The 27,904-nt window shown below is 41.2% G+C and overlaps 1 protein-coding gene across 1 annotated transcript; it reads right to left on the bottom strand.

Annotated features, from left to right (window-relative positions):
* Positions 1 to 194: 194 nt before the first annotated feature.
* BEND4 (BEN domain containing 4) lies at positions 195 to 27,904 on the bottom strand. Its single transcript, XM_053975228.1, has 5 exons — positions 27,541 to 27,904; positions 18,792 to 19,358; positions 7,276 to 7,367; positions 3,718 to 3,958; positions 195 to 535 (listed from the first exon to the last, which is right to left on the bottom strand). The coding sequence occupies exons 1-5, from the start codon at positions 27,902 to 27,904 to the stop codon at positions 318 to 320; spliced, it is 1,482 nt and encodes a 493-aa protein (XP_053831203.1). The 3' UTR covers positions 195 to 317.

Here is a 27,904-nt window from a genome sequence, read left to right as displayed (position 1 = left end):
TGCTGTTTCTTTTGACACTTTTATAGTTTTTAAATGACCTTTCCTCTACAACTGGATGAAATGGACTGCACGCTCCCTTTGAGTGAGCTATGAAGGGTTTGGAAATAATAGGCACTGAGAAGTCCCATAAAGCAGGTCTTGAAGTGGATTTCTTTCTGTTAACTGGGCTATGGTAAGATGGAGAAGCTGAAACGTATGCAGTATGTGTTCAAACATGCTTTGGACTCCTAAATGACAGCAGGGTTAAGGATGTTTAACAAACAGTCTCTCCTAAATTAAGTGGTTGCTGCTGCTGTACGATGTGGCTCTCACTGCCATCAATCTCCAGATCCATCTTGCATACCTCTGTTGAAGACTTCGTCCTGTGATCCTGGGTGGTCAGTCCCTTCGTAATAGGAGCTGCCATTGTGAAGGAAAGTCCCCACGGCGCGGCCCTGGCGCGCGTGTCCCACCGCGTCACTGAACACCTTGTTTATCTGCTCTTCAGATGGCATCCACCAGTCTGGGTTGGAGGTACAGTGCATCCTAATGAACTCTGCAGGAAAACATGCGAGGATTAAAAGCAACTTGTCTTTGCAGCATCTGGTATTGCCCAGGTGTCAAAAGCTCATGGGAAATAAGAAAGGAGGTATTGCTGCTCTACTTAAGCAGAAGTAAAGCCTTATGGGGGATGCCATGATAATGCCACTTGGACCTATTTTATTTCTGCATAAGTGTGTTTCTCCACATGCAGTGTATGTTGTTACACCTGAGCTACCTAGGTGACTCATGGGACCTGGATATAAAATCCTTTTTGTGGAAATACAAAGAACTAATTTGAAGTGAAGGCTGTGATTCAGTACGTGCAATATGTGTAGAAGCTAACACAAGCCAGGACATATTTAATTAGAAACTGTTGGTATTTATACCCCAAGGTGATTGCTGTTGGATCTTTCTGACCTCCCTCTGCTGGCTCCTTCAGCACCTACAACCTGCAGGAGCCACCAGCCTGCTAGAATATGTCACTGCCTTTATTTCAGTTTGGTGCTCCTGTCTGTTTGGGATATCTTTCTTTTCAGCTCTGCTATTTTCATCTCCCTGTATTTTACACTTATTTTTTCAGACACTAATTTGTCCTTAGAAATAGCTAAATGAGATCAGAGAGCTGATTTGGGGAGCCTTGCAATAGTTTTCAATGCAGGAGAAAATGAATTGTACTACATGCATTTTAGCCATTTAAATAGCTGCTGCTGCCACATGCAGCTATTTGTATGTGATGATTACATTTTTTATAATTTATTTTTCAGATTCTTTGACGTGCTATATGTCAGACTTGCAGGAGGTGCCCTGCCAAGTCTGGAGTTGTAACTGCTAGACATAGCTCAAATAGGTGTATTTGGACTTTGAAACATCCAAATATGATTTTAAATGTGAGGGCATCTTATTAGAGATACTGGATACTCTGTACCTCATATACAAACGGAGCTGCTTATTTATTCTGTAACATTAGTTATTCCCTCATGCAGCATTGTGTGTCCCAGGATATTTTAAAATTCTATTTTCTACTGTTGACAAGCCAACAGCACAGTAAGTGGTGTAAGGTAACTTCATTACTGTCACCACATCTCCAGACAGGGAATGCTGTGCTTTTACATGAGTTCCTGTGCCTGCAAGGTATCTCATCTGTTGGACAATTAGAATGTGATTTTTGCATAGCTCCTCCAGCAGTGTGTCTGCAAAAGTGATAGTGATCTCTGTTTTAAATTCATTTCCCTGGAAATCCACACAGGCAACAGTAATTCCTACCTAGTTATGTTCACATGTGCCCCCACACGCATCTTTTTCTCAGAGAAACGGTTACCACGTAAAGAAGTAATTTAAGCATGCCAGGATGTTTTAAAACTGGTTCCAGACACCAGTCAGTTGTAGGAGTATATTAAAAATGTTTATATATATTTAAACTCTGAGTGCAGACAGAGAACCAATTTGCGCTCTCTGCTATGGTGGAAAGGCATAATTAGCTGGGTTGAGAATTAGTCAGACACTTGTTACCTTGGCTTGTAAATGAGTAGGAGCTAGTGGCCAACTCTCAGCACTGGAGAAAGTTGTCATGTTCCCACCTACACATGAAGGCCCAAAGGGAGAACTGTCTACTCTGCTTTCTTAGCTGGTCATTACATACTGCATGTTTTGGCTTCCTCTACAAGCTTCTGATAATTAAAGAAACTACCATTTCTCTTTGTCCCAAGGAGTGCTCCCCACGTTCTGTGTGTCCAAGACCCCAGAAAAGAGACTGGCCACAAGCAAAATTCCCTGTGCAGGCGAATTTACTATTAGTCTTGGGAGGCGGGTCAGAGAAAGGGGAAGAAAAGAGTAAATGTGCTTGTGGGGAAATTATTAGGTGATACTTAAAGTAACTTAGTAAATGCTAAAGTACTTGTATCCAGCCTTCATTTTCCAGGAGAACTTCTGGGCCTCTGAATCTCACTCTAGACCTCTGCAGCATGGTGTATGATGGATTTGCCCTTCAGTTTAGCTCTGATAGAGTTCTGGTAGAGTCTCATACAGCAGCTTAAAAGATTATTTTGTAGTACAAAAAGAGCTTGTTTGCCTAATTTGTCTGTAAGTAAAATCTGAGTTCATTACCTGGTTACATCAATATTGTACCCTAATCACAAGTTTTATCTACTTAGCCTTGTCGGATTCTTCTACCCTAAGTGGGTATAACCACTTTGGACTCCAGTTGAATGAGTGAAGATATTTTTATCACTGACTGACCATAATATAGCTTTTTACATTGCACTGATTAGTAAAACATTCTTGAGGTTAGTTCAACCAAACTTTCACGTATGTGCTCAAAAATTATTATAAAGTTAACTATGAATTAATTAAAGAAATAATAAGCATATGCATGTATACAATGCAGAAGTCAAAACTAAAAACATATTTTTACTTTGGCTTTAAAAACTCCTGTTTTGTATGTTTTATTATAAAGCTTGCTACCAGCCTTTTCAAACAATTTTAGGAAACCAAAGTACACAACATGCTTTTCAATCTGTACCCTTTCTGTGCAATATCATCACTCTCTAACATTGTGAAATACTTGCAAAACTTTCCGCCCTTTTCAGGCTAAATATGGGGGAAAGTTGTTCCCTAACATTTTCAGGCAATGTTGCATCAGTATGCCAAAAAATAAGGTATATTCTTGACAACAAACTTATGTACACTTTGTAATTAATCTGACAATATTCTTGACCCTAGAAGATGTTTTCAAACCTACTCTGAAACTCAGCTTCTAACTCAAATGATGCCCTGTGTTCTTGTGCATCATATCCTTACTAGACATTGGACTGTAATTATTATTTGGTTGGTTTTGCTGTGTATTGGTGGTAACAAATTACCTGTGCTTATTATAAAATAGTGTAATCAGGAATGCCCGGTTTTGCTTCATTGCTTTTTAAAGTGTATTAGTGTCATGTGCCCTTGCATTTGGGTCCTCTCTTAAATAAGAGGCCTTGCTTTTTCTCATCAAAAACACCCAAAACACACATATTATACATACATACATATTTGTATGTATGTATGAAAAGAAAGTGGAGGGTTTCTGGGTGCTTGTCACCTGCCTGTGAAACCCCTTCTAGTTCTGCAACTGTCAGCCAAAAATGCTTCTACTGAGCCAGAGCCAATGTGGTGAAATGAGATCACATATGGTGGACACTGAGCGAAAAGATGCAGTACCTCTGAGACATGTTACTTTAACTGGATCCAGAGGACGTCTTTCAGGACCTGTCTCTCCTGACTGCACTGACCTTTTCCTTTTTCCAAGGCCGCATGAGTACTTAAGCTCATCGGTTGTGAAAACAAATCTGATGAGATAGCGAAGGAGCCGTCGTCCATCTTTCTTGGAGGAATTTACAGCCTCATCCCACTGTTTACTAGTGATGTAGACAGGGTAGTTGTTCAGCAACTGCTTACTCCCCTGAAAAATGAAATATTTCTGTTGCTTATTTTACAAGGCAAATAAGTGAAGATGTCAGTTGCAATAAAAGATACGTTTTTAACTATCCACGACACTGACAGTGAAACACAACCCAAAGTGAACATGTAATTACTCTTACAGAGAATGAGTACTTCTAAAATTACATTTCCATTTTCTAGAACTCAGATTGGGTGAGGTACAATGAATACATTTTGAGAGATGTAGCTATTGATAATTTCCACATTCACAAGCAGGTTAAAAAGAGTTAAGAATCAGCAACTGGGCATACTATTTAAGTGTAATGTTTCTTCTTAATATGATAGAATGCATAAAAAGGGTCTTTGAAGACCGTGATCAAATGGATCACTTCATCACAGCTAATAGTTTACTTCAGAGGTGACTCTTTTGGTCTATTTTTATAATAAATTTATTACTTCTGTAGAACACACCTGAAACTTGACAGCAATTATGTTACTGTGAAAAATGTAAAGAAAATAAGTAAAGCAACGATGAAAACTAAAAGCTTCATTATTATTAATGAATGCTGTATTAACTCAAATTATAGCTTTAAAGAAATGCCACTGTGTCAGCTGGAAAGAAATTTTGCTTTTAACCTTTCTTAATTTGTGTGCTTCAATATTCCAACATTAAATGAATGCTGTGGGACTAATTACGGGGATTCCTGAAATCCACACACATTTATAAGCCCTCTTAAGTCAATTGTACCTAAATTGTATTTAATTCTTGTTGCCCATAAAACACTATAGTTCAGGATTACCCAATTAATGTAAGATGGTACTGTTAATATGCTTGAAGTAATTGAAGTACACAATAAAAACCCAAACCACACCCTCCTAGAGACTCATTCACTTTTACAGCTGCAACTCTTTACCAAACCACATAAATCTGGAAGTGCAATTAGTGAGCTCTTTGTGTAGCCCTCAGGTTCGACAGGAGCTTGCAGTGACCTAGAGAAACCCAAGTCTGATGCTCAGTGAGGTGCTCAGCCACATGCCACACTTGTGGGCAGCTGCTGCAAAGTTCTCACTTCCAGGCCTTTGATATCTGAAAACTATTTTAAGGACTACCCTTGCCTTCTTTCACATATTTATTATAGCATCTTAGGAGACAGCTTGAGAGCACCTTTGAAGTTTTTCCTCAGGTATTTGCTTTTAATTTTTTTGCAAGCTTGATAAATATATGGAAGATTGAAATTAGTGAAGAGTGTGCTGAGATTATAATTAGATAATCTGTATGATCTAGAATAACACCACCTCCCAGTGGAGTTAGCATCACTGGGAGCTCAGCCTGTGTGGCTGTCTGCTACTTGTTTGCCTTGCTACAGGCTGCTGGCAAAAGCAGCTACGGACAAACCCAAAACGCTGCAAAGGAAGCCAATACGTGAGGGAAGAGATGGGCTTTGTCTGTCTGAAGGGCCTCTCCCCCAAACACCTCAACACTTCACTCACTCCCCTGTAGCTATAAATTCAAGCTTGTAACCCCTAAGAGAAACACCCTTCACCTATAGTATACTCCTGTTAAATTTGGGGCTTTCTCTTTGCACTTCATTATCTCCTCAGGTCAATGCAAGCAGGTCAGGGTCAATTCCTGCCCTCCATTCATGACACAGGCAGCTGCTTTAGGTTTTGCCCAGTACATGATCCCCTGGGAAGCCAGTAATAAGTCTGAAGAGCTCTGCCATGGAAGAACATTACAATCCATCCAGTCCAGCTCCTTGTCCTCTTCCAACACTGTGAAGGAGCTGGGGAAGGAAGAAGAGCAGAGGAGCAGCATGGAAAGCTCTTTGGAGGTAATATATACTCTTATGTTGAAGTAGTTGCAACCACTCTGTCCCAGGGGAAGCTGGCATGAGCACTCCCTTGGTTTGTTCCACTACATCAGTACAAAGGACCATGTGATCCTCATGCTGGTACTTAATTTTTTTTCAGCAGCTAGCTTCACATCCCTTTTATATAAAGTAAGTTATTTTCCTACCTTTGATTTCTGAAACCTATTTTTTTCCTATTAAAAAAACCCTTTACCGAAGCAATGACCATTCTTACTGTTACCACTGCAAAGTATAAGCTGCAGGTAACTGTAGCTACTGCCTTGCTTTTAAGTCCTGACAGACCTGGCTTATGCAATGCAAGCCCATAATGGCACAGGGTTAGGCTCCAGGCTTGCTCATGTGCATTAAGGACAGATGCTCATGGGTGGCTTTGCTAAGCAGCAAGCTATCCTAGAAGCTATTCTGTGTGTGTATATATAGCATAGATGAAAATAGGGTGCAGAAAGGCCCAACATCTAGATTTCATGAGAGCTCACATTGCTGTTAACTGAGGAGAGGGTAATAAATTTTAAGTAGTGTAACTCCTCAGCCTCAATTTTATAACACTTCTCTCTTGTTTACCCTGAAATGTAGGATATTTTTCCTCATTCTTCTCCAAGGCATGATATAATGTTATGCTACTCTCTTAAACAATTACTGGATTCCTGCTGCAGATACACTTTCATTGCTTCCTCAGAGAGTAAAGCACTTCTGGGCAGAACATTCTCGGTAAATATATGATGTGGTTTGGTGTGTCCAGCAGTCATTAAACTAAAACAAACATAAAACTTCCCAGAAATGAAATAAGCAGACTCTGAAGGAAGAATCAAAAATACAAATGTATTTCTGCTTGTATTTGTATATGATGAAATTTATGAATAAAAGATTAATATCTGTGTGTTCAATTGAATAAAAAGTTCTGTCGCACTGTGACAAGCTATTCCTTGTGAGACATTACAGAACAGCCTCCGTTTTTACAGTACTTGAAAATTTTAGTTAAGCAAAAGAGCATTAAAAAAAGGAAAAGGAATCCTTGGAATATACTTGAATGATAACAGCTAGTGATAAATATAAATGTGTATATATCAATTTGCACAGGATACAACTGAATGGAGGAGCAAAGTGATATACACCCTGAACTGCTGCATGCCACGTGCAGCCACTCTCAGTCACGCAGCTAAAGCTGTCACCAGATAGTCCTAGCCTAAATTCTACCCACAAATATGGTGTTTCTGAAGAAAGAGGAGAAAAAAACTACCCAAGGCAAGGCAAGCACACCTGGTGCTGATGGAGGGAGTTAGGTACTGCTCAGTAAAGTAACTCTAGATTATACTAATGCTATGTTTCCTCCATTTAGGGGATTACTGTATTTAAGAATGACAGTTTTTAACCTGTTTTTACTACTAAATGCCTACTGATTTATTTGCCTACATGTTCGTAATGAATTATCAAGCAGAAAGAGATGTAGCTTGTTTTCACTGTACACTACCTCGGTTGGATGGTCTGCTGGCTGTGGTACCATAAGCTGGTTGTGATGCTGAAGTACGGTCTTCAAATAATCTAAAACCGTCTGGCAGGGCACTGCATGAAACAAATTGCAATTACTGTATATTAGCTATAAAGCATAAAACAGAGCAACAATATTAAATCAAGCAGTGTTCCTTAGTATCTCTTTTCTATGTCTGTGAGATTTATTTCAAATAGGAAATACTTCTCATTTTGATTTGTGAAGATATTTCATTTAATAAATGTACAAGTATTGTATTGCCTATACTGAGATCTCTTACTATAGATAAAATTACTGTTATTTTTCTGCCCACTAGTTTTCAAAGGGTTTTTTTCCCATGTTTGAAATTATAATTACTACAAATACAAATTAGATCAGCAGTAATGATAGTAAGAAAAAAAAAAATCTGTAAATACTGTAAAAATCCCAAATCATACAAAGGAGGAAACATTTATTGGACCTAAATAATGCATTGATTAACATGTAAATATGCTTAAATGTTTTTGAAACTACAGTCTGATTAAATATACTAAAGAGATTCAATGACTCGTATACGCCAATTTCTACTCCCTCCCTCCTCCCAAATTTATTATAAAACTAGGTGTTAGGCAAATTGCTTTATCTCTCTTTGCCCTCATCCTCCCCCCTTTCCATTCCCATCACTCTTATCCATTTCAGTAGTGGTACCAACATCCTATTCCCTTCTGTTGAGGTGATAGGTTAATTAGGGATGATTCAATTATGGGTCTCTCTTAAGCAGATGCTGCCACATCCCTGATTAACTCTGGAGTATTTTTGAAATACAGCTCTTTTCTCCTGAGCCTGAAACACCATAGGAGAATTAAACAGATATTAATCCAACATTACAACTGACTTGTGCAAGACTAAATAAGCACAGTTTTTAAGGTACCTTATGACTTTCACATTTTGAAAGGGTTGTTTTTGTAAAGTATTCAGATTTAATCGTAGCTTCAGCTAAGAACCTAGAAGAAATATTTACATTCCTTTTTTCCAATTACTATTTCTTGGTATTTTATTATTTCTTTACACCTGAAAAAAATGTGGTGTTTTGGGCTTTATCTTAAGCTGGCAATCTGAAAGCAAGCACTGAAATATCTCAGAATGTCTGAAGGTAGGATTTATGGGTATTTTGCCCTATTTCCTTGGCATTCACACCACACAGCTTACTATGCCCCTGTCTAGGCAGACAGTGTGCAGAGCAAAATTACTCTGTGCAAAACAGACCCTTTACCATGGGATAAGAGGAGTTACATCCAGCAGTCTGCATACAGAAGTCATGTGAAGTGCCTGATATGATGAATAAATTTCTACGTTACTGCACCCCACACTGACTTCTCTGTAAAGACAACCCATCAGTGTATTTACTCCTGCTTCTGTTTTTTCACACAGTAAGTAATCTCACTGCAGGCTATCCAAGGATGTGTTTACCTATGTTCTTCCAAGGGGATGGGGCTTAATCGAGAAGACAACAGGAAATTACTTAACCTGTTGTGTCCCCAGCAGATGAAGTGCAGCTCTACTTGAACTCTATGCTGTTGATAAAATGCCTTCTCATTACCACTAAGAAACATGAAAGTATTAAAAGCTGGCCAAAGCTTATAAAAACTTCTACCCTCATAAAAGCAGCAATGTTTTGAGCATTGTATGCTTTTTTTTTAATCATTGTAGTGATTGGAGGATGCTGATCACTTCTGACTTTAAAGCCATGACACAGCACAGTTTGCTGTTGATACAAATAACTTCAGCCTTTCAAACACCAGGTGCTACTTGCAAATCCAGACTTCTTGGGCTGCCATATTAACTGAAGCCTAGAAGAAACCACAAAGAGGGCAGCACAAGGTGGAGAGTCAAAGCTTTGGTTTTGCTGCTGCGTCCCTCTTATGGCTCTGCAGATATTCTCTTTGTTGAAAACTGTTTCCTCCAAACCCTTCAGGAAATGTAACTTTGTAAGAGCCTGGGGGTCCCAGCTGGGAAGATGAATGATCATTTAAGTCTACCAGTTTATTTATTTTGTTTATTTTGATGGGGTCTCTACAGGGTTAACAAGATCATAGCCCCATGGGCTGATACTCTGCATGTTTATGCAGGTACCCACTATCAGGACATCACCAACAGGGATTTGTTCTTACTGTAAATAGTGGGAGAGATACCAACATCAAGATAACACTTGTTATGATTTAGTAGAAAGCCTGTGGGGAGGCAGTAATTTTCCTGCCCATTAGGGAAGAAGTTTCCACAGCCTTTACTTTCTAAAAGTGCAACTCAGAATGGACACTGAAGATGGCAAAGTAGCAGGAGAGCCTACAGGGAACCTGGTGTGCCAGGGAACGCTGGTCTGACTAAGATGTTACCCAGGACACGTGTAGGAGGTGGCAGGTGTTTGCTGTTATTATCCAAGTTTAAGACTTTGTTGTTATTCTAGGTATCTGTATGTTGTAACAAGTGCTTATTCAGCACAGCTTGTCACAGCTTTCTCTGCAGAGAATCCTAATTTCTAATGATCAGTTGAACAGTGACTGTAGTGGTCATGCACTGTGCCAATGACAAAATTCAGGCTATGATCTCTCAGCCTGAGCTGCCACACAGCACAGTGACTCCCTGGACTAAATTCTCCTTGCCACAGACAGCATCAGTGGGTAAAACACCACAGAACTCAGTCATCTCCCAGTGATGCAGCTTCTACCCACAGGAACATAAACCTTATTTCACGTCCACATTTTGTTTTCCTTCAAACTGGGGTTCACAAAATTTTTTGGAAAAGAAATGGAAAATGCCTGTTACTTGTTACATACTTAGTAGTAAAATAATTTCTCCCTCTTCTCTTTCCTAAGCCCAACACTGACCTTCCAGAGGTGCTGGGCTCCTGCTAAAAGTGGAGTCCCTACACCTACTTACATGTCTGTACACCTGATGGCCGTCGGTCTTTTGGCCATGCTGTGCATTGATACCCAGGCAGAAAGTCACTGTGACTTCAAAAAGCTTTTCTCAGTGCCCTGAAAGCACTCAGCGCCTTTCTCAGTGCATTTCCCAGGGGCTGAAACCAAGCAGAGCCATGTTCTCTGTGCCCCAATACACAGAGATTGGCCAGGTCTGTCACCTTGAATCTTCCTCTCTCACAGCTACCTCTGCGCCTCTTGCAAGCTGTAGGCAATGACTGTATGCTTTCCCTCATGGATTAAAGTATTAAAAACATGGGCCGTGAACAGTTTCACAAAAAACATCTCTCCAGAAATTCAACTGCATCATGGCAGTTTTCCCGAATTTCCTGAACACAAATCTATTTGTATTTTTAAATCCTGTTTTGTAATTTAATGTTACGTAACACCCTGAATATCCTGCAATACTCATCAACCAAACTTTTCGTCTCATCAAAACCATAATTTGGCAAGATGCAGCCTGGTACTAATGCCATTATTCTGGTTTAGCACTCTATTAATTGAAGCTGGCTTCAGCTGTGCAATTAGTTTGTCTCGGCTCAATATCAGGCCAATGCAACCACCATCATCCAGGACATCTCACATCCTTTAAAAAAAAAAAAAATCAGATACTATTTCCATCTTTCAGTCTTCTCAAGCATCCAAAATATTACAAAGCATAAAGAAAAATTATGGTCAGAATTGTCTTTTTCATGTTAGGTTTAGCTCCTGAAGTAAGTCGTCCAAACCTCATGGTTTTGAAAACATGACGTTTTGGTAGCAGCTGCCTTGTGCCTTTGGTAATAAGTCGATGTGCACTTAGGGAGGAAAAGCTGTGGTGCCCAAAAAGCTACTGCTCTTCAGTGTCCCAGCACTGAGAGGCAGCTGGGACAGGCAGCTGAGGCTGCAGTCCCACATGAAGCTGCTGATGAATGGATGATAACACCCAGAGTTACAATGGAAATGGAAAATATTTCTACCTGCTTACCATCATCATTATATTGGTGTGACTGCATCATGCTACCCTTCACAAGTACCAGAACAGAAATACTCAATGAACAGTTCCATATTATTGATAAAATCTATTTCTGTCTGATAATGGTCCAACACTGTTGTTAGGATGTCATATTTTTCCTTTATTTTGCCAGGGAAAGAAAGCGTTCTCTAGACAATGCTCCACATTTGATTTTAATCATTAATTTACCACTGATACAACTGCTTTTTAGCATCACATAAACTTCCCCTCTAATCTATTTGTTATGTTTCTAACTCTTCCTTTACTTTCCCTCCAAACTGGTTGGTTTTGTAACCAACAGTATACTTTTCCTCCGAGATAAGTCTTTTGGGGCCTTAAGTGACATGTTTTTAATGTTTCCCAATTATCACCTACTCTATTTTTTTTCTTTTTAAACCTTTGCCTCTAATAATTGTTTCCAAACTTTTATGAAAAGCCAAGAACATCCCTATTATTGGTTTGAGCTGGGTTTTTGCTCATTATAAATGTTACCAGGACACAGTCACACTGGTATCTGTCAAAATGAGAACTCTCATTTATCCTCCCAAAAATGCAGCCTCCAGTGTAAAACATTCCAGGGCTGTTTATACTGCCAAAGCACAGCACTGTGAAGAGATGCTTGGGCTTGCTGTAAATACAGCACATCTCCAAGGTAAATAAAGTGCATCTCCAACCTCTCCTGCAGCATCAGACAGTCCCAGTGAGAAGGGATGGCTCACTCCCAGTTTGGCTGTATGTCTCTGCAGTGGTCTCAGCCCCATAAACAGACAGTAAGAAATCTGGTTATTCTGTCATTAATAAGATTTTGTATTTGACACTGGCTAGTATTCCTCTTGGTGCTCTGCAGAAGATGAATCCCTTAGTACTCAAGACCATTTACCTCTGACTCACCAGAGGGGAGGAGCATTGGGAAGAGTGTACATACATCTACATCCACCCTGCTCAGGCCAGCAGCTGTTAGCTAAGACTGGCTCAGCACTGCACTGTGTCCTCCTTCACTTGATCTTGAGCGACGCTTCTCTCCGAGTTCATTGCAGGGCATTTCTAAATTGATGCTTGACTGTCAAAAAGATGTAACAAATGATAGGGAACGTGCTGACGGACCACAGGGCTGTGTGAATTTCTTATAACATTAATGGAGATGCCTTTGCTGCCTGAGATTTGGACAAGTGTGCATGGCTTGGATTATTTTAGCTCATATGGTCATTTATTTCAATAGTCAGCTGAAAGCCAGCAAAAGCTGCGTGGATGGTCCACGAAGGCAAGTTGTTTGGGGTGTGATGAGCTGGAAAAACAGCAAGGGGCAAGGAGAGATGGGGAGGAACTGATTTCAGTGCTCAAGAGCCTGCAAATTTGGATATTTGTGACTGGATGGTAAAATAAAACCAGCACCCATTTGTAGTGAAAGCATAGAGCAGAAATCAAAAGAATTGACACAATGTGTAGGAGGAGGGTGTTAAAGATTTCCTAAACTGACCTACATGCCAGCCGAAAACAGGGAAGGGAGAAAAATTCAAGCAAATATCCCATTACTTTAAAAATCCCTCTCAGCTGTGTTTTCCAGGCAAATAATTTAATTTCTATAAATCTGCATCTGAAAAGCCATTGTACTTTTAATTTTCTTTTGCAATAGATTTCTTCCAGAAAAAAGAATGTTCCCCTCCCATATGCCCCATATGCCACCTCTGCATAAACAACAGATTAAAAGAGACAAAAAAAAGGCAGCTGTGCACCTCATTTAAGTGATGCTGCCACATGCTCCTGTGGCTTTTATTTTTGTCTGTGCTCTCTCACTTTCCTTCTACCCATTAGAAGGAGCCTCTTCTTGTGGTCCCGTTCAGCAGTGAAGTCTTCCCTTTGGAAGGGACATCCTCTGTAAACCCCTCTACTACACATTTCTACTGCTGGTAACTAACAGGGAAACCAGGAAGTCCCCTGTGAGAAGGCACAGCAGTTTATGTAAAAACCAAAGGTTTGCTTGCAAAGGCCAAGCCAAAGTTGAGACCTGGGAGTTCATCCTTGACAGGCTGAACTGCAGCTCCCCACAAAACTCCCATCAGCTCCGGTTTCCCAAGTTGGCTGAGAAACCTGATCTCCCGAATTCTTGTGGGTTTGTATCCAGAAACGCAGAGAACACAGATAAAGCAAGCCCTGGTCTGCTGCAATTACATGTTTCAATAAGTTTTTGTACTCAGGTTGGTTTAGCAAAGTAAGCTGTCACCCCCAGCAGTAAGCAAAGCCGTGCTACAAATTCAAAGGGGTTCTTGTGCCAAACACTGGGTGATCGTGCTCGAGGCTCTCTCTTCTCACAGTAACTTCACACTTTGAAGCTTAAGAGCAGAACAAGGCCACAGATCAGACCAAAACATCCAGAACATCAAGGGAAACCAAAGAAGTGGTTAAATCTGAACATCAAGAAAAAGTACCAAAAAAAAAGGACATGAAAAATTGTTCATCATAACCCTTGATGGCTGCTTTATCTGTACTGTGGCTGTGGTAGGCTCTTTGGAAACATGAGGCTCTGAAAGTATAAAGGAGACAGGATTTGTAGGGAAAAGTAATATCTTTTATTATATCATCCTATAGTCAGGAAGAAGAGTCAAGCCTTGGGCATACAAAACCTCCTGGAAAACTTGTCTGACTTTTTCAACTACATTGATATTAACTCTACCTGCAAATCCCACTTTGCTTTGGCTACTTCCAGCCACCATGAATGCAGGCTCTATAGGTGACCAGGACTCAACATTTGAGGGGGTTTTCCTTTCCTTCCCCATCCCTCTGCTATTTGCTGGCGTTTTTTTTGCTGCTGGCCTAACAAAGTAATCATTGTATTTGTCACATACTGCTTCATATACTTACTAAATTATACCTGTTCACTGCTTTCAGACTGGTTTATCCAAAACCACGCGGCAAAGCTGAGAGCACCTAACTCATGATTATAGACCTTTGCTTTAATCACCTGGAAATGTCTCCCTTTCAGATAAATAAGTGTGAGAAAATCATGCTGATAATAATGAAGAACTGTTTATTATCCTCATGGTTAAAATCCATGTCTTGTATGCAGCTCCACAAATATGTCTTTAGATTCACTGCTAGGAAAGTATCACAGCCACAGTAATTTCTATACAGAGGAAAGAAACTAGGAGACACTTTTCTTCTCATGTGGATGGATTACTTTGTTTTGTTCTTAATGATCTCAAAACCTTAAAGAGCCAATGATGAGTTTGCCAAACTCTTTCCAGGAATTACCTAAACTTCAATTATTTTTCAGAAGAAGACACGATAACACACCGAATGAAAATACTTCTTTTCCATTCAGTTGAATTGAAAACTGAAAATGCTTGGTTAATATTTTGCCCTAAAAAAAAGATATTGGGAAAACTGGACAAGTTGAAAGAAGTTGCACTGCTTTAAACCCCAAGCACTGAAATACGATTTTTTCTTCATTTATTCTACAGCTGGAACAATTAAGTTTTCACACAAATTTAAGTATTGTTTCAGTCAAATCAAATGGGGTTTTTCTGAGAAAAAAAAATCTACCCATTCAGCATCTAAAATATATGGGATATTTTATCCATGTAATAATTTCTCTCCAGTGGTGATCTGCCAAGGAGTGATGCTAGGCTACAGGCAAAAAGATCCTACAGAACTGAAGGGCTCTACAGCAACAGGGCAGAGTCCTGAAAACTGAAAAATCTTATTTTCTGTGTCCAAAAGCTACAGGAGGATATGTCTTCTGTAATAGTTGTTAAAAAAAGAAGAAAATGTCATTGCCTTTACATCTGCAGAGAAAACACTCTTTTTTGTGGAAGCCTCTTTGTGAGCCTTGCTTTGCAAAGCTTCAGGCAGAGATGTATAGCGGCAACTATTTTTAGATCGCAAACTCTCATGGATTTTAAAAGGGCTTTTGCATATGGAAAGTAAAAAAAAAGAAATGCAAAGTATTTCAGGGGAAGGATAAAATGATTCATATTATACAGCAGAAGGGAGGGGCTGGTGTTTTTATATTCTGCTGGCAGAGTTGCTAGTGGGAGCCGCAGCGACTGTGGGGAGGGCATGGTGCACACTGCCATCGCCCCACAGGGTCCCCTGCCAGCCTCATCCAGCAGCTCTGGACTAGCTCCCCCAAGGATGGGAAGAGAAACCAGTATGTATAAAAAATCCTGCCCTTTCAGTGGCTCGATGGAGACAGTATGGCAACCTTCACACTCATCTAGCTGCTGCCTTGGTTGCCTCTCCACCACGCTCATTGCCTTCCCTGATCCAGCCGATGGCCTGCATGAGGTAGATGAACACACAGGGAAGAAAGTTTGTGCTCTGAGATGACTTTGATGTGATAGATGGTGGCAGACAACACTGACACTCTGCAGAGAGCTTTCTGTTTCCCTCCTGAGGCATGCAACATCTTGATGGGCAAAAAAAAAAAAAAAAACCAAAAAAAAAAAAAAAAAAAAAAAAAAAAAAAAAAAAAACCACCAAAAAAACCAAAAAAACCCCACAAAGGCACAGGAGTGCAAGCTCCTGTTTACATACAGAGCTGGGCATCTCAAGTCACAGAAAAATTTCTGCCAGCTTTTTTGGTAGTAGAAGCTCACAGGAGCAAAATGAACACTAGACACAAAAATAATTAGACATTGCCTTTAGTTGATTTTTGATTAACTTTGCTCAGTGGTAGCTGTGTGACTGCCTGAGGATCTCTGTTCTACCATGTGGCAAAATCTGAGGGACCTTCTGTGGCTCTCAACACTTCTGCAAACACATGGGTCACTTCAGATCTATTTGGATATGTCACCAGAAAGCAGCAGATGTATCTGATGATGATTTTATGTTGGCAGATGAAGTCCTACCTCCATCTTTTATGTTTGTCTGCTTCCTTTGATACACTGTTAACAAGGAGTTTCACGACTCCTGGGGGGTATAAAATGACTATGATTATGCACGTTTATCACTTTTAAATGGAGATGAAGGGTACGTGTGATGACCCAGGTAAATACTTGCTGCTTAACCCAGCATTAATCCTAGCAAAATATAGGCAATCACAACGAGATTCAAATGACAAAGAACTAAAGAATATGAATATAATTAATTCCAGCCAAAATGGTCTTATGGAAAGTAGATCTTGCCAGACTAACCTGATTGTCATTCTTTGATAAGCGCATAGATTCGCCTGAAAAGCTGGGCTGAACAATATAAGATACCTAGACTCCTGAAGGGCATGTTACCTACTACCATGAGTTAGTTGATTGCAAAAGCAGCAACACCCAACACCAGCAGATCAAATCATATATACATTAGGAACCTGGTATTGACATCTCGAATATTTGCCATTGCAGGAATCATCATTAACAGACATGTTTCTAGAAAGGCCCAACAAGGACTAACAACATCTTCAAAACTATTCAACATTCCTAACCAGTATCACAAAGTTAATTTAAAAACAATTTGAAAAATTCTGGATGATATGGAAATTGACAAATCAGCAAATAGTGGGCAAGTGGGACAGTCAGAGCAATCTGGAACACTTAGTACATGAACACAGACAAATACTAAGTGTGTACTTTTAGGAAGAAATGTGCACAGAATGAGAAGCTCAGCTGCACAACCCACCAGGGAAACCATGGGTGCAAGTGAAGAGTCTATTCACCTTTGATCAGGCTCATAGGAACATATTGCAAGCATTTCCAGTGCCCAGATTTTAAAGAAATTAGCAGAAGGGGAGAAAAATACTGCAAAGAAGAATTCAAGTAATTTGAGGAGTTTCAAACAGTACTGTTTGCTTTGTTTATTTAAAATGGAAATTAAGTCAGCTTTCAGTCTGTAAGTACCTTCAATCAGAAGAAGTACCAAGACCTATAGAGCACTTCATTTAGTGCAGCAAAGCATAAAAGTCAATGGCTAAAAGCTGATTTCAGGCAGTCAGGCAGGGAACAAGGCACTTATTTTCACCTGTTAAGCACTGGAACCAAGTGTCAGGTAAGAGATACAGCCAATGCTTACCAGAGACTGGAGGCTTTCTGAGATACTACTTGAGTCAAATACAAGTTATGCATTAGTGGAAATCAAAAAAAAAAAAAAAGATGGTGTTCAGTACAGGGGACTGAATGAAAGCTGTCAGTCAGCTTACAGACCCTACAGGATCACTTCTGGTCTTACACACCTGAAGGTAGGACTCCACAGGAGTTGAAGTCCACACAATTGCCTTTGTCATGCAGTACCAGATGATGTACTAATCACTGCTGAAACCAGTGAGAGGGCACGAGTTATGGTAATTCTATGTTTTTGGGAGAGGTGAGGGAGTTACTCTAAATTCTGGGTTTCCTTTGCACTGAACAATGCTGCTTATGGGATTTGCCAGTATCCCTATGGACCAATGCACAAAAGAAAAACATGATGTGATATAAATAATGCATAGTACATCACTGATACCTGGGGAGAAGAATTATGAAGACTATTGCTTGCATTTTGCTCAGATTTTGCAATTGCCTCTACACTTTGGGGCAGTAGTTGGTTACTGCCTTCTTCCTTTCTGCATAGTTAGCATCTTCGCAGCTCATGCTGTACTAGACATGCTTTTCTGCCATTCAGAGATCAGTTCAATGAACTTTTCATGGATCTACCCTAAGCACCTCAAATCAGGTAAAAAAGATACAGTTCCCTAGTGTTTATATATGTCAAAAGCATGTTGTATGCTTCTTTCTTTGCTAAACTCCAATTTGCTTTTAGTATTATTATTTGAGGGGTATTTTTGCCTGTGCTGAAAGTTTAGAAAATACAGGTCCAAGACACTTGGTCCTTATCCCATACCACTCTTCAAGTACCTTGGCTCACCTGAATAGTGAGAGGTCCTAGGTTTAAAGAGCAAGGGAAGCTTTTCAGAGAAGGGGTTTCTATTTGATTTCTTTCTCCCAGTGGCTTCTAGGTATTGCTGAACCAGAAAAGTTGTTGTTAGGTTTTTGGGGTTTTTTTTTTGGTTTGTTTGGTTTTTGCTTTTTTTTTTTTTTTTTTTTTTTTTTTTTTTTTTTTTTTTTTTTTTTTTTTTCCAGATTTATTTGAAGATGAATGGGAGGAGACATAGTAATGTTTCTCACTAAGCCAGCAGCAATTTAAGAGAAACTGTTCAAAGTAAAAGTGAAAATTATTTCAGGTAAAACTATGGATGTAACTTTGAACAGTAACCAAAAAAAGGAGCCCCAAAAGGGAATTTGGCTTATAAGTTGCAATGTCAATTAAAGAACAAGACAGTTAAAGAGTTATGAAAGTAATGAATGTTCGAAATTACTTTGACAAACCACTACTGATATTTGGAATTTGGGATTACAAGTACATCCCCACATGAACACCCCTTATTAGTGTAGGACTCAATATTTATAGAGATAAGTATCAGCAGGTAATTTTCCACTGGGTACAGCTATAGGAATTTTGGCTGGAGACAAATTCCAGTGTTTGATTAATATGACTGCGACCTTTAAAAATTACTAGAACTTGAAATATTACCCACATTATTTTTATCAGTGAATGGCAACATTACATGGCAGGAGCTTATTTACCTGGAATGCTCTCCAACTTTCTACGAAGCTCTTCATTTTCTTGTTGCAATGAAATTACCTCCTGCTCTAGCTCTTGACACCGAGGGCAGTAACCTTCTTCCTCTTCCTCCTCTTCCTCCTCTGGAAGTGTAGAAGATGATGGATGACCATGAGATTCCGATGTTGCTGGAGATGTCCATCCACCTAAAGTGTGTACTGGAGAGGCTGAAAGTGGATCCACATCTGCCAAATGGCTAAAATCATTTATTGATGAGGTGTTCTGAGAAGGGAAGCTCCCAGAAAGCAAATAGTTCTGAAGGGAATCAGTAAAAACTCTCAGAAAGGCTGAGGTTTGTTGTTTCTTTTGCATATACTGCATCTCTATGTCTAAAATGTCTGATGTCTGACTATGGACCATTTTCCCGAGCTGACATTGCTCTTGTCTTTCACTATAATTTGGGTTTTCCTGCTTTATACAAGAAATCATGGACTGAGAGTGATTGTTGTCCAGCAGTTTTCCACCACAATTTAAGAGACTTAGAACCCGGCTGCATTGTTGAGCAAAGGCATCCAGAATCATTCGACTCTCTGCAACAAAAGAAAAGATGAATCACAGAAACCTAATGCAAGAGGTTATGCCAGGCAGTAGCAGCTCGATGAATGTACACAACTGTTTACAGTAGCATGCATTTTATTCCTGAACATATTAAAATTGTGGCTTCTGCTTTAATACTTCTGCAACACTGTGATTTAAAACAATCCTGACTCTGTTTCTATTTTGAGAGTGCCCTTGTGCCCTTGCTGTTAATCAGAAATGCATTGTGATGATAGACACTGCTTACTGACATCTTCTTTCAGAGGGATTAAGTCAGGAAAATGGGCAAGAAAATACAAATTGCATCCAATTTGCTACAAGTTCACGTAAGTAGTGCCCTGAAAGCCTATTTCAAGCTGCTGGAGGGCATTATCTGTATATATTTGTAGGACTTTGCACCATACCTTTGTCCTATGCCCAGTTCCTTTCCAACAAGGCTTCCAAGCTTTGTTACTTCTCCTTTTTGTCTTTGATGCACTTGTTTGACATTGGGCACAGGACACTCCACACAACTGACTCTCAATTCTATGGACTTTGCTTCTGTTCCTTTTGCTCTAGGTTCCAGATATGTCCAGGAACTACTCAGAGTGATAAGCACAAACCCCTCTTCTTAAATCAAGCAAAGGCATCCTACAGGTTTGCGGGCAGGCCAGTATGGCACAGTGGAGAGTGGAGTTCTTCAAGATGCTCTGCATACAATCAGGAAACTCTACATAGGATTGTGCAGCAGTTTCTGGAGACAGCAGCTCAGCTCTGGAAGTAGGGTAGGGATGCCGTGCTGCACCTAGTCAGCTTTGCCTCTCATGACAGGAGGTGTCATGTCTCAGGGAGCAATAGCAGCTACAAGCAAACCTACAGAGTAGGATAGCTCATTTCTGCAATGTCTACATGTGTAGCTGAAGCTGCTATAATACTTCCTGGACCTAGACAGAAAATGACCAAGATATTTATGACATGACCTGTTAGGCTCCCCAGTAAAAACAGTGCCTTTTAAATTTTTTTTTTACCTAAGCTAAGTTCCTCTAGGTATCTAAACAGATGTAACTAACATTCTGCAAAAGAAAAAAAAAAGACTGGTAGGTTAAAGCACTGCCAATTTTGGAGAGCACTTCTCAGGCAGGCTTGACTTTTAGAAAGTGACAAATGCATTTACTTTTGAAAAGGCAACCTGCTACAGATACATGAGACTAAGCACCTCAGACCTTCATTTACCGTAACTTCATCAGTAGCCTCATCACACTCATAATACATAAAGAACAGAAATGTTCAGAATTCAGGCCTTTAAGGGGTGGCACTTTTCACAGCACTTCTTTAAGATCCACCACTGTCTAGTGGAAAATCTACTTTACACTGAGGTCAGTACAGCTGACCTGAAGAATATTTGAAACAACAGTAATTTGCATTTGTACCATCCTCCGGATCTCTGCAAAGAGGGCAGGGCTGAAGCAGCATACAAATACTTTCAGTCTCGAATGCAGCCAGAGGAGACCTCCCCAGCACAAAACCCTGATGTGATCTGCTGAGGACTTAACTGAAAAAACAGGAACCTGAGGTGGGCAGAGCAAGCCCAAGCGCAGTGCTGGGTTATGAGGCTGCCTGGGGCCATGCAGGGATTGCCCAGGGGCTCCATGGGAAGGACTGGAGTGGCCCTAAGACCACTGCAAGCATCCTTGCCACCAGCCTCCTGTGTTTATGAGCCATGTCACACTCCTGGAGACAGGTTCAGACTAATGAGGGCAGATTTCTACAACACATCTTTGATCCAAAGCATTCTGCAATACCCTCTGTCCACACTACGAACTCCAAAGGGCAGAAATGCACAGGCACCAAGTGGGAGCCAATGAGGTGCCAGGTCCATTACCCACTGCCTCAACTTCTCTTTTTCTACACTAACCTAAGGCCAGCTGTCTTTAACCCTTAAAATTAATGCAACTGCAAAACAACACAGGAGATGTAATATGAATTAAAAGGACAGAATCATGGTGACATGGCAGCTTTCCAGCTGAGACCTGATAAACCAAAAGGAAACTAGGAAATTCAAGCATCACTAGCAACCCCAAAATGTGCTTTCTTTGTCTTACTTCTTTCCACGTTTCCCCTTTAAAATTATTACAGGATGATATTGACTGTAACTTTGCAATCTTACTAGAGAATGGTTTTTTCATTCATTTTAATCCTATAATCTGATTCCAGACCTGAAATCATCTATACTGTTTGTATTTTAATCATTATTGTCTCTGTTCACAAAAGAGTTATGTATTCTTTGCATATTCTTGTTGCATGGGGACAAGATATGAATGAAACAACTGAAAAGGGATTAGACTCTTATAAGAGATGTTACTCCAATATTTATTCTAAGAACAGCAAAAAGTAACCTGACATTCAAATTACTAGTTTTGAAGAATACCAAAATACACATTAACATCAGTAAAGATTAAATTAATTATTAGTTTTGTTTTAAAATTTAATGCATTAGGTATGTTCACTGTGATAATGGTTTAAAATGTAACTGAAATTTTATACAGGAATTACATTATTGATTTAATCTTCAGTATCAGATCTATTACAAAGACACAATAACAGCAATTACTGTTTTTTTTTTAACTTCAACCTCTACTCAAAGACATAAAAATGAGCCATGACAAAGCAGGGCTCATTTGAAAGGCTAACCCAGAGATGCACAAATGCTTTTTTTCTGGGTACTGCTGGACAGCAATAGTGAGGGATGCTCTCAGCACATATTCTGGAAATATCTGTCTTTGTGCTGAAGTAGGTTCTGCTTTGAAGAGACTTCTACACCAGTAGTGGTGCACACACCCACTGTCTGAACAACCCTAAATGAGAATGATAACTGCAGTTATTTCTTATGATAGATTAAAAAAAATGTTGCCCATTTAGCATATATTGTAGAAATTGGGATTTCAGCTTTTACAGACTGTCTATAATTAGAAATGCAAGCACTGTGCAATGTCTAATCACTTAAGAAATGACAAAAAGTTGTTTTTATGTGATTACTACTGAATAAACACCAATCTATGATTCTTAATTGATTTAATATAATGTATGTATTTTCTATGAAAGTAGGATTCTAGTGAAATCACTGCACTGGACTAAAACAGTGTAAGCAGTTTATTAAAGTCTTATTGTGATATTCCTTTCCTTATTACCTTGCTCACCAACCATGTAATTCTAATGTCTCAGACCCCAGAGTCTTTAGTCGTACAGAACTTCTATTGACTTTAACTAGACATTTGCCTGGAGGTGGACTTGCTGGATAAGACCCATAAAGTGCTAAGAGAACAGGATTAAATTGCTAAAAGCATAAGTATTCCTAACTAGATTGTTTGAGACTGCAAGCAACCAGAAGATACTATCACATGGCAAATCAGCTAAGATACAGCATTCATCTTCACATCTTTTTCTCACTGACACTGGGACTAGGGGACGTTCTTAGCTATTTAACTGCCAGACTGAAAACAGAATTTAGTCAGAGCAAATGTCTGAAACTCAGTCTGATAACTTACACTAACTAATGCATCAGAAAAGATGCCTGAAAAATTTGGCAGGTATAACTTCAGCTTTTCCCACACCTACGGATCTTTGCAATACTTAGATCAGACAGCTTTATTAATAAACATTGTGTTGGGTCTCAGTGGCTCTGGATTCAGGTTGTGGCTTTTCCAAATTGCCCTTTGTATTCTTGGGCAGCTGGTTTAAAAGGTCATCTTTATAAGTATTTCATGGGTCTGAATACCATACATTCTCCCCTGCAGGGAATGTATTCATTGGTATTTAATTTTCAGTGAGATTGTGACGTTCATGTTCCTTAGCAATTTCAATCATCTCTCTTCACCTTGAAGTGACTCAACCCTCTCACCTGATTATTTGTATTTCTTGATCTGTTTATTACAATATTTTTATTAATTGAGATCCTGGGGCAGCAACCTGGTACCCCTCAAACTGCCCTTTATCCAAGAATAGAGACTTGGTCATTATATTTTTAGATATGACCATCTGTGCTTAGGTCACAAAATTGAGAGCATTTGACACCTCCTATGACTATGCAATGTTTTCTTGGGCATTTTGCATGAAGATCATCGAGACAGTCCAGTGGATTAAGATTACAAGTGTCTGGCCATTTCAGTACTTATCTGAGAGATCTGCTTCCAGATGAGGGCTCACAATTTCTAAGGTAAGGTCAAAACACTGATCTTCATCTTTGCTGTTTAGGGAACAAACTGTTTTTCTGTCTGGGCATAACAGAGCTTTATTAACTAACTAGTAACTTTAAATATGCCATGTTTTTGGCACTGCTATCAGGTGTTACCAGTCCTGCTTTTCTTCCTCTGCTTTCCATGAAAGCCCACCCTAAATTTTAAGCTTCACTGTAAAGTCTACATCATGCTTTTCTACAGAAAAGGACTTTAGTGGATTATGGTACTGTTCAATGCACATACTACCAAAGACAGATAGTTTTCATGCCAGGAAAATATTCTGGATAGATTAATAAAGAATTGATATTTTGCAGAAGAAAATGTGTATCTGCTGGTGCTTTGAATGAATCCATCCATGTGGCTCACGGCAGCAACAGCAGTCAGAGTAACTTCTAGAGGAGAGAGAAGGATTGTGTTGCAGTGCAGCTTCACATTCCTCAATGTAAGATGACATTTCTCATGCAGGATCTTTCCCTGCATGATGGGATCTTGAGCTAATTTTTTTTTTCACCATGGCACTGGGTGGAGAATTCCTGTTTTTCTTCCTTTCCCTAGCCCCTCTTCCTGCAATTATGCTGGAGTCTGGAGGTGAGAGTGGTCTCTTAGAGAGCAACTGAGGGAAAATCTGGTTACTCTTGGGAAGAGTTCTAACCATTAGAAAAAGCTGCAAAAATATGGAAGCATCTTTAGTCGTGACTGTGTTTGAGGGTGCCCACTTTCAAAAGCAAACTTGGAGCTCTGAATCCCAAGGGGCCAGAAATGTCATGCATGAAGTGTTTAAGTTGCTGGCACAGAGTTAGGCATCCCAGGAGTGGTATTTTACTAGCTATTTGCTCACTGTTGCCTGCACAAATGAAAAGGTATCAGCAAAAAGAGAGGTATCTCTGAAACTGAACTTAGGAAGTGGGTATCCCTACAAAACTGCTCTACAGCACTCCACCCCTTTATTCAAGTAAGCACCTGCCAAGTCCTGAGGATAAACTAAGTGGGAAAAGTGTGCACATCATGGATGGTGACTGCCTTGTGGAGAATGCACGTGCAGCTGGACACCTACTAAGGGGATGATCTGTCCCTCCCCACAACACCCACCACTTGAGATTAACCTCTGTAAAAGAGGTGTTCTGAGCCTGTTCCCCTTGCTGCTGTGGGGAGCCCAGAGACCCCACAGGTGCTGGCCAAAGTACAGGGCAACTGTGCATGGGGAACATGCAAATGCTCTCACTTTCCAGGGGCAAAACCCCAACTCTGCTTCCCCAGAGGCAGCCTGTGCTATTAAATTGGCTCACATGTTAGTTAAGAGCATTTCAAACCTCTGGACAATGGGACTTCTTCACATACATACAGCACTGGGGTCCCAACTAGCTTCCTGCTCATCTTAGCGGTGCTACAGCTCCCAGGAACAAGCTGCATGTGTTACTCCATCACCAAGCAGGAAGGATGGGCACATAGCTCAGCAAAGCATCCCTACCTCTGGGATTAAAATACCCAGGAGATCTAAACCTTGTCTATTGCTTTATAGAATCACAGAATGTTTTGGCTTGGAAGGGACCTTAAAGTTTATCTAGTTCCACACCCCTTGCTGGGCAGAGAGATCTTCCACTAGACCAGGTTACTCAAAGAGCCATCCAACCTTGCTTTAAACACTGCCAGGAATGGGGCATCCACAGCTTCTCTAGGCAACCTGATCCAGTGCCTCATCAGCCTCACAGTAAAAATTTTTTCCACATATCTAACCTAAATTTCCCATCTTTCAGGTTGAACCCATTACTCCTTGTCCTGTTGCTTCAGTTCCTTTTGAAGAGTCACTCCACAGCTTCCTTGTGGGCCCTCTAAGATATTGGAAGGTTGCTATGAGGTCTCCATGCAGCCTTCTCTTATTCAGGCTGAACAGCCCCCACTTTCTCAGCCTGTCTTCATAGGGAGGTGCTCCAGTCCCCTTTCCAACTTTGTGGGCCACCTCTGGTAACAACTTGTGCAAAATACTACTTGTACACACTGTAGCAAGTTTCTGGTTTGATTTCTCCTGTTGTGTTTCTCTTGGCACTTAAACCTGAGCAAAGGGTAAGTTGCGACCCATACAGGAACCTGAAGTAAAGCCTGAATGTGCAGTTGAAGGGACAGGGACCTCAAAGAACTTTGGTACATGAATGGCAATTCCTTCACTCTCTTTAGCATAGAACTAAATCAAAGACAAGCTCTGAAGCCTGCTCTGGTGCCTGGTTAGTACAATGTACCCAGGAAAAAGAAAGTCCAAACTTCTGCTCATCGAAGCCCAGAGGGCTTTGCTGTGAATATGGCCTCATATATCATCTACCAGACAGCCAAATGCTTTCCAGGGCATAATCTGCTTCTGTAAAGAAATGTAGGTGTCACATTTATCATCAGTGTTTTGATTGTCGGCCACAAAGAATACTTAAATACCATTTGGGCATTTCATATAAGAAAAAAATTCATGAAGAAGGACGACCTTCTGCCACGGATCACAGAACTACGCCCCAGAGATGTGAATTCTCTGGCTAATCTATTCAAGTGTTAAACTTTTTTGGTAAAGTACTTGAATTATTTGGAACAAGACATGCTGAATTCATCCAGTACAAGGCTACCTCTAAGCAAAAACAGGCATTAAAACATAGCCATATATCCTATTAACTAGTGTATCTCCTGTTTAGTAAGGAAATGTCATCACATTTGTTACAAAGGCAAACAGCAACATACCAAAACAGGATCCAATTTTTCTAAATAAATAAATCAATGATGTGTCAAAAATTAACAGATGAGTTAATATACCCGATGTTATCAAAACCAGATGGTGCTTCATAATATTCATCCTGTTCAGTCAAACCCTGAATATATTCTGGACCATCAGTATATAAAATAGGATGCTGCTATTTGTGATGGCAAACAAAAGCAATCATGCCTGCCAAGCACATACTATAACAGGCAGCATTTCAGCTCTGCTAGACAGAAAGTAATTAGAATGCTTTTAATGTCCAAAAGAATGATGCTGATAGGCTGCCACAGATGTGTAGATTTATGAATATTTATATGGTGGTTTATAGCTGACACTTTTATCAGTTGAAGAAGATAAAATATCTGCCTGACTCAAAAGCTTGACAGTCAGGTTAATAAAATCTCATTAAAGAGAATGACCTATGCAATTATATAGGATTTATTGTAATTCATTTTTGATTGTACTCTGCTTAAAGATGCAATTTCCCATTTCCTGATGCCAAATTTAGGTTGCATATCAAGATCTACGTGTTTTTTTAACTCCAAGCCATCACTAGAGGAAAGATATGCGTTCAGCATCTCGGTATCTTACACCTTTAAAGAAAAAAATAAAAAATAATTTCATCTCCTGTTTGTCACTGCATCTTATGAAAACGGTGCAGGCAAGCAGCCGATCTATTTTCTTTCTGTTAAAATCACCACCTCTCTATCAGCAGCCTCTCCATCACCAGCAGCTCCTCCGGTAGCCGGCCCCAGCCTGCCGCCCTCCCCGGCGGAGCGGAGCGGCGCTGAGCGGAGCGGAGCGGCCGGCCCGGAGCTCCCCCCGTCCGCCCCCGCCGGCAGCGGCTCCCTCCCTCCCGCAGGTGCGCACCGGCCGGCGGCGCCTGCTCCGCCAAGTCCTGCGCGGCTGCCCGCACAGCCCCCGCCGCCGCGACCCCCTGCCCACCGCCCCGGGGCGACGCCGGCCGGACAGCGGCCCCGCCCGCCGCGGGAACTTCAGTGATGCCCGACCTCTGGACGGACCCAGCCGCCCGCCCCGTCCCCGCCCGCGTCCAGCCCCGGGGCGCCGCCGGCCCCGAGCGGGGGCACCCCGCGGGCGTCGCGCCCTTCGCCAGCCGCCCGGGAGAGGGGTGCGCGCATCGGCGGCGGAGCCCGCAGCCCCCATCCCGCTCCCGCCTGCTGCAAAGTGCCCCGCGAAGTTGCGCGGAGGAGAGAGAGGAGTTGCAGGTACCTGCGCTCAGCTCCGCGCCGCCGCCCCCCGCCACCGCCGGGCAGGGGCCGTAGCGGCCCGAGGAGCTCGGGGCCGGCGGCGGCGGGCGGGGGTGGCCCTGGGCAGCGCCGGGGGCAGCGCCGGGGCGGGCGGGCCCGTTGGGGAAGGGGCCGTGCGGCGCGTAGGGCAGCGGCTCGGCGGCGTGCGGGAAGGGCTGCCCCGCTCCGCGCCCGCGGGGCACCTCCACCATGGTGGGTCTCTCATAGCGCTTGGCCAGCGTCGCCCGCTTGCCGGGGAAGGTCTTCAGGACGCTGTAGGGACCCCGCTGCTTGTAGATTTTGGGGGTGCTGGGCCCCTCCTCCGCCGGCTGCATCTCCTCCTCCAT

Source organism: Vidua macroura, chromosome 4, assembly GCF_024509145.1.
Source record: "Vidua macroura isolate BioBank_ID:100142 chromosome 4, ASM2450914v1, whole genome shotgun sequence".
NCBI classification, from domain to species: domain Eukaryota; kingdom Metazoa; phylum Chordata; class Aves; order Passeriformes; family Viduidae; genus Vidua; species Vidua macroura.
This window is presented reverse-complemented; position numbering and strand designations above follow the sequence as displayed.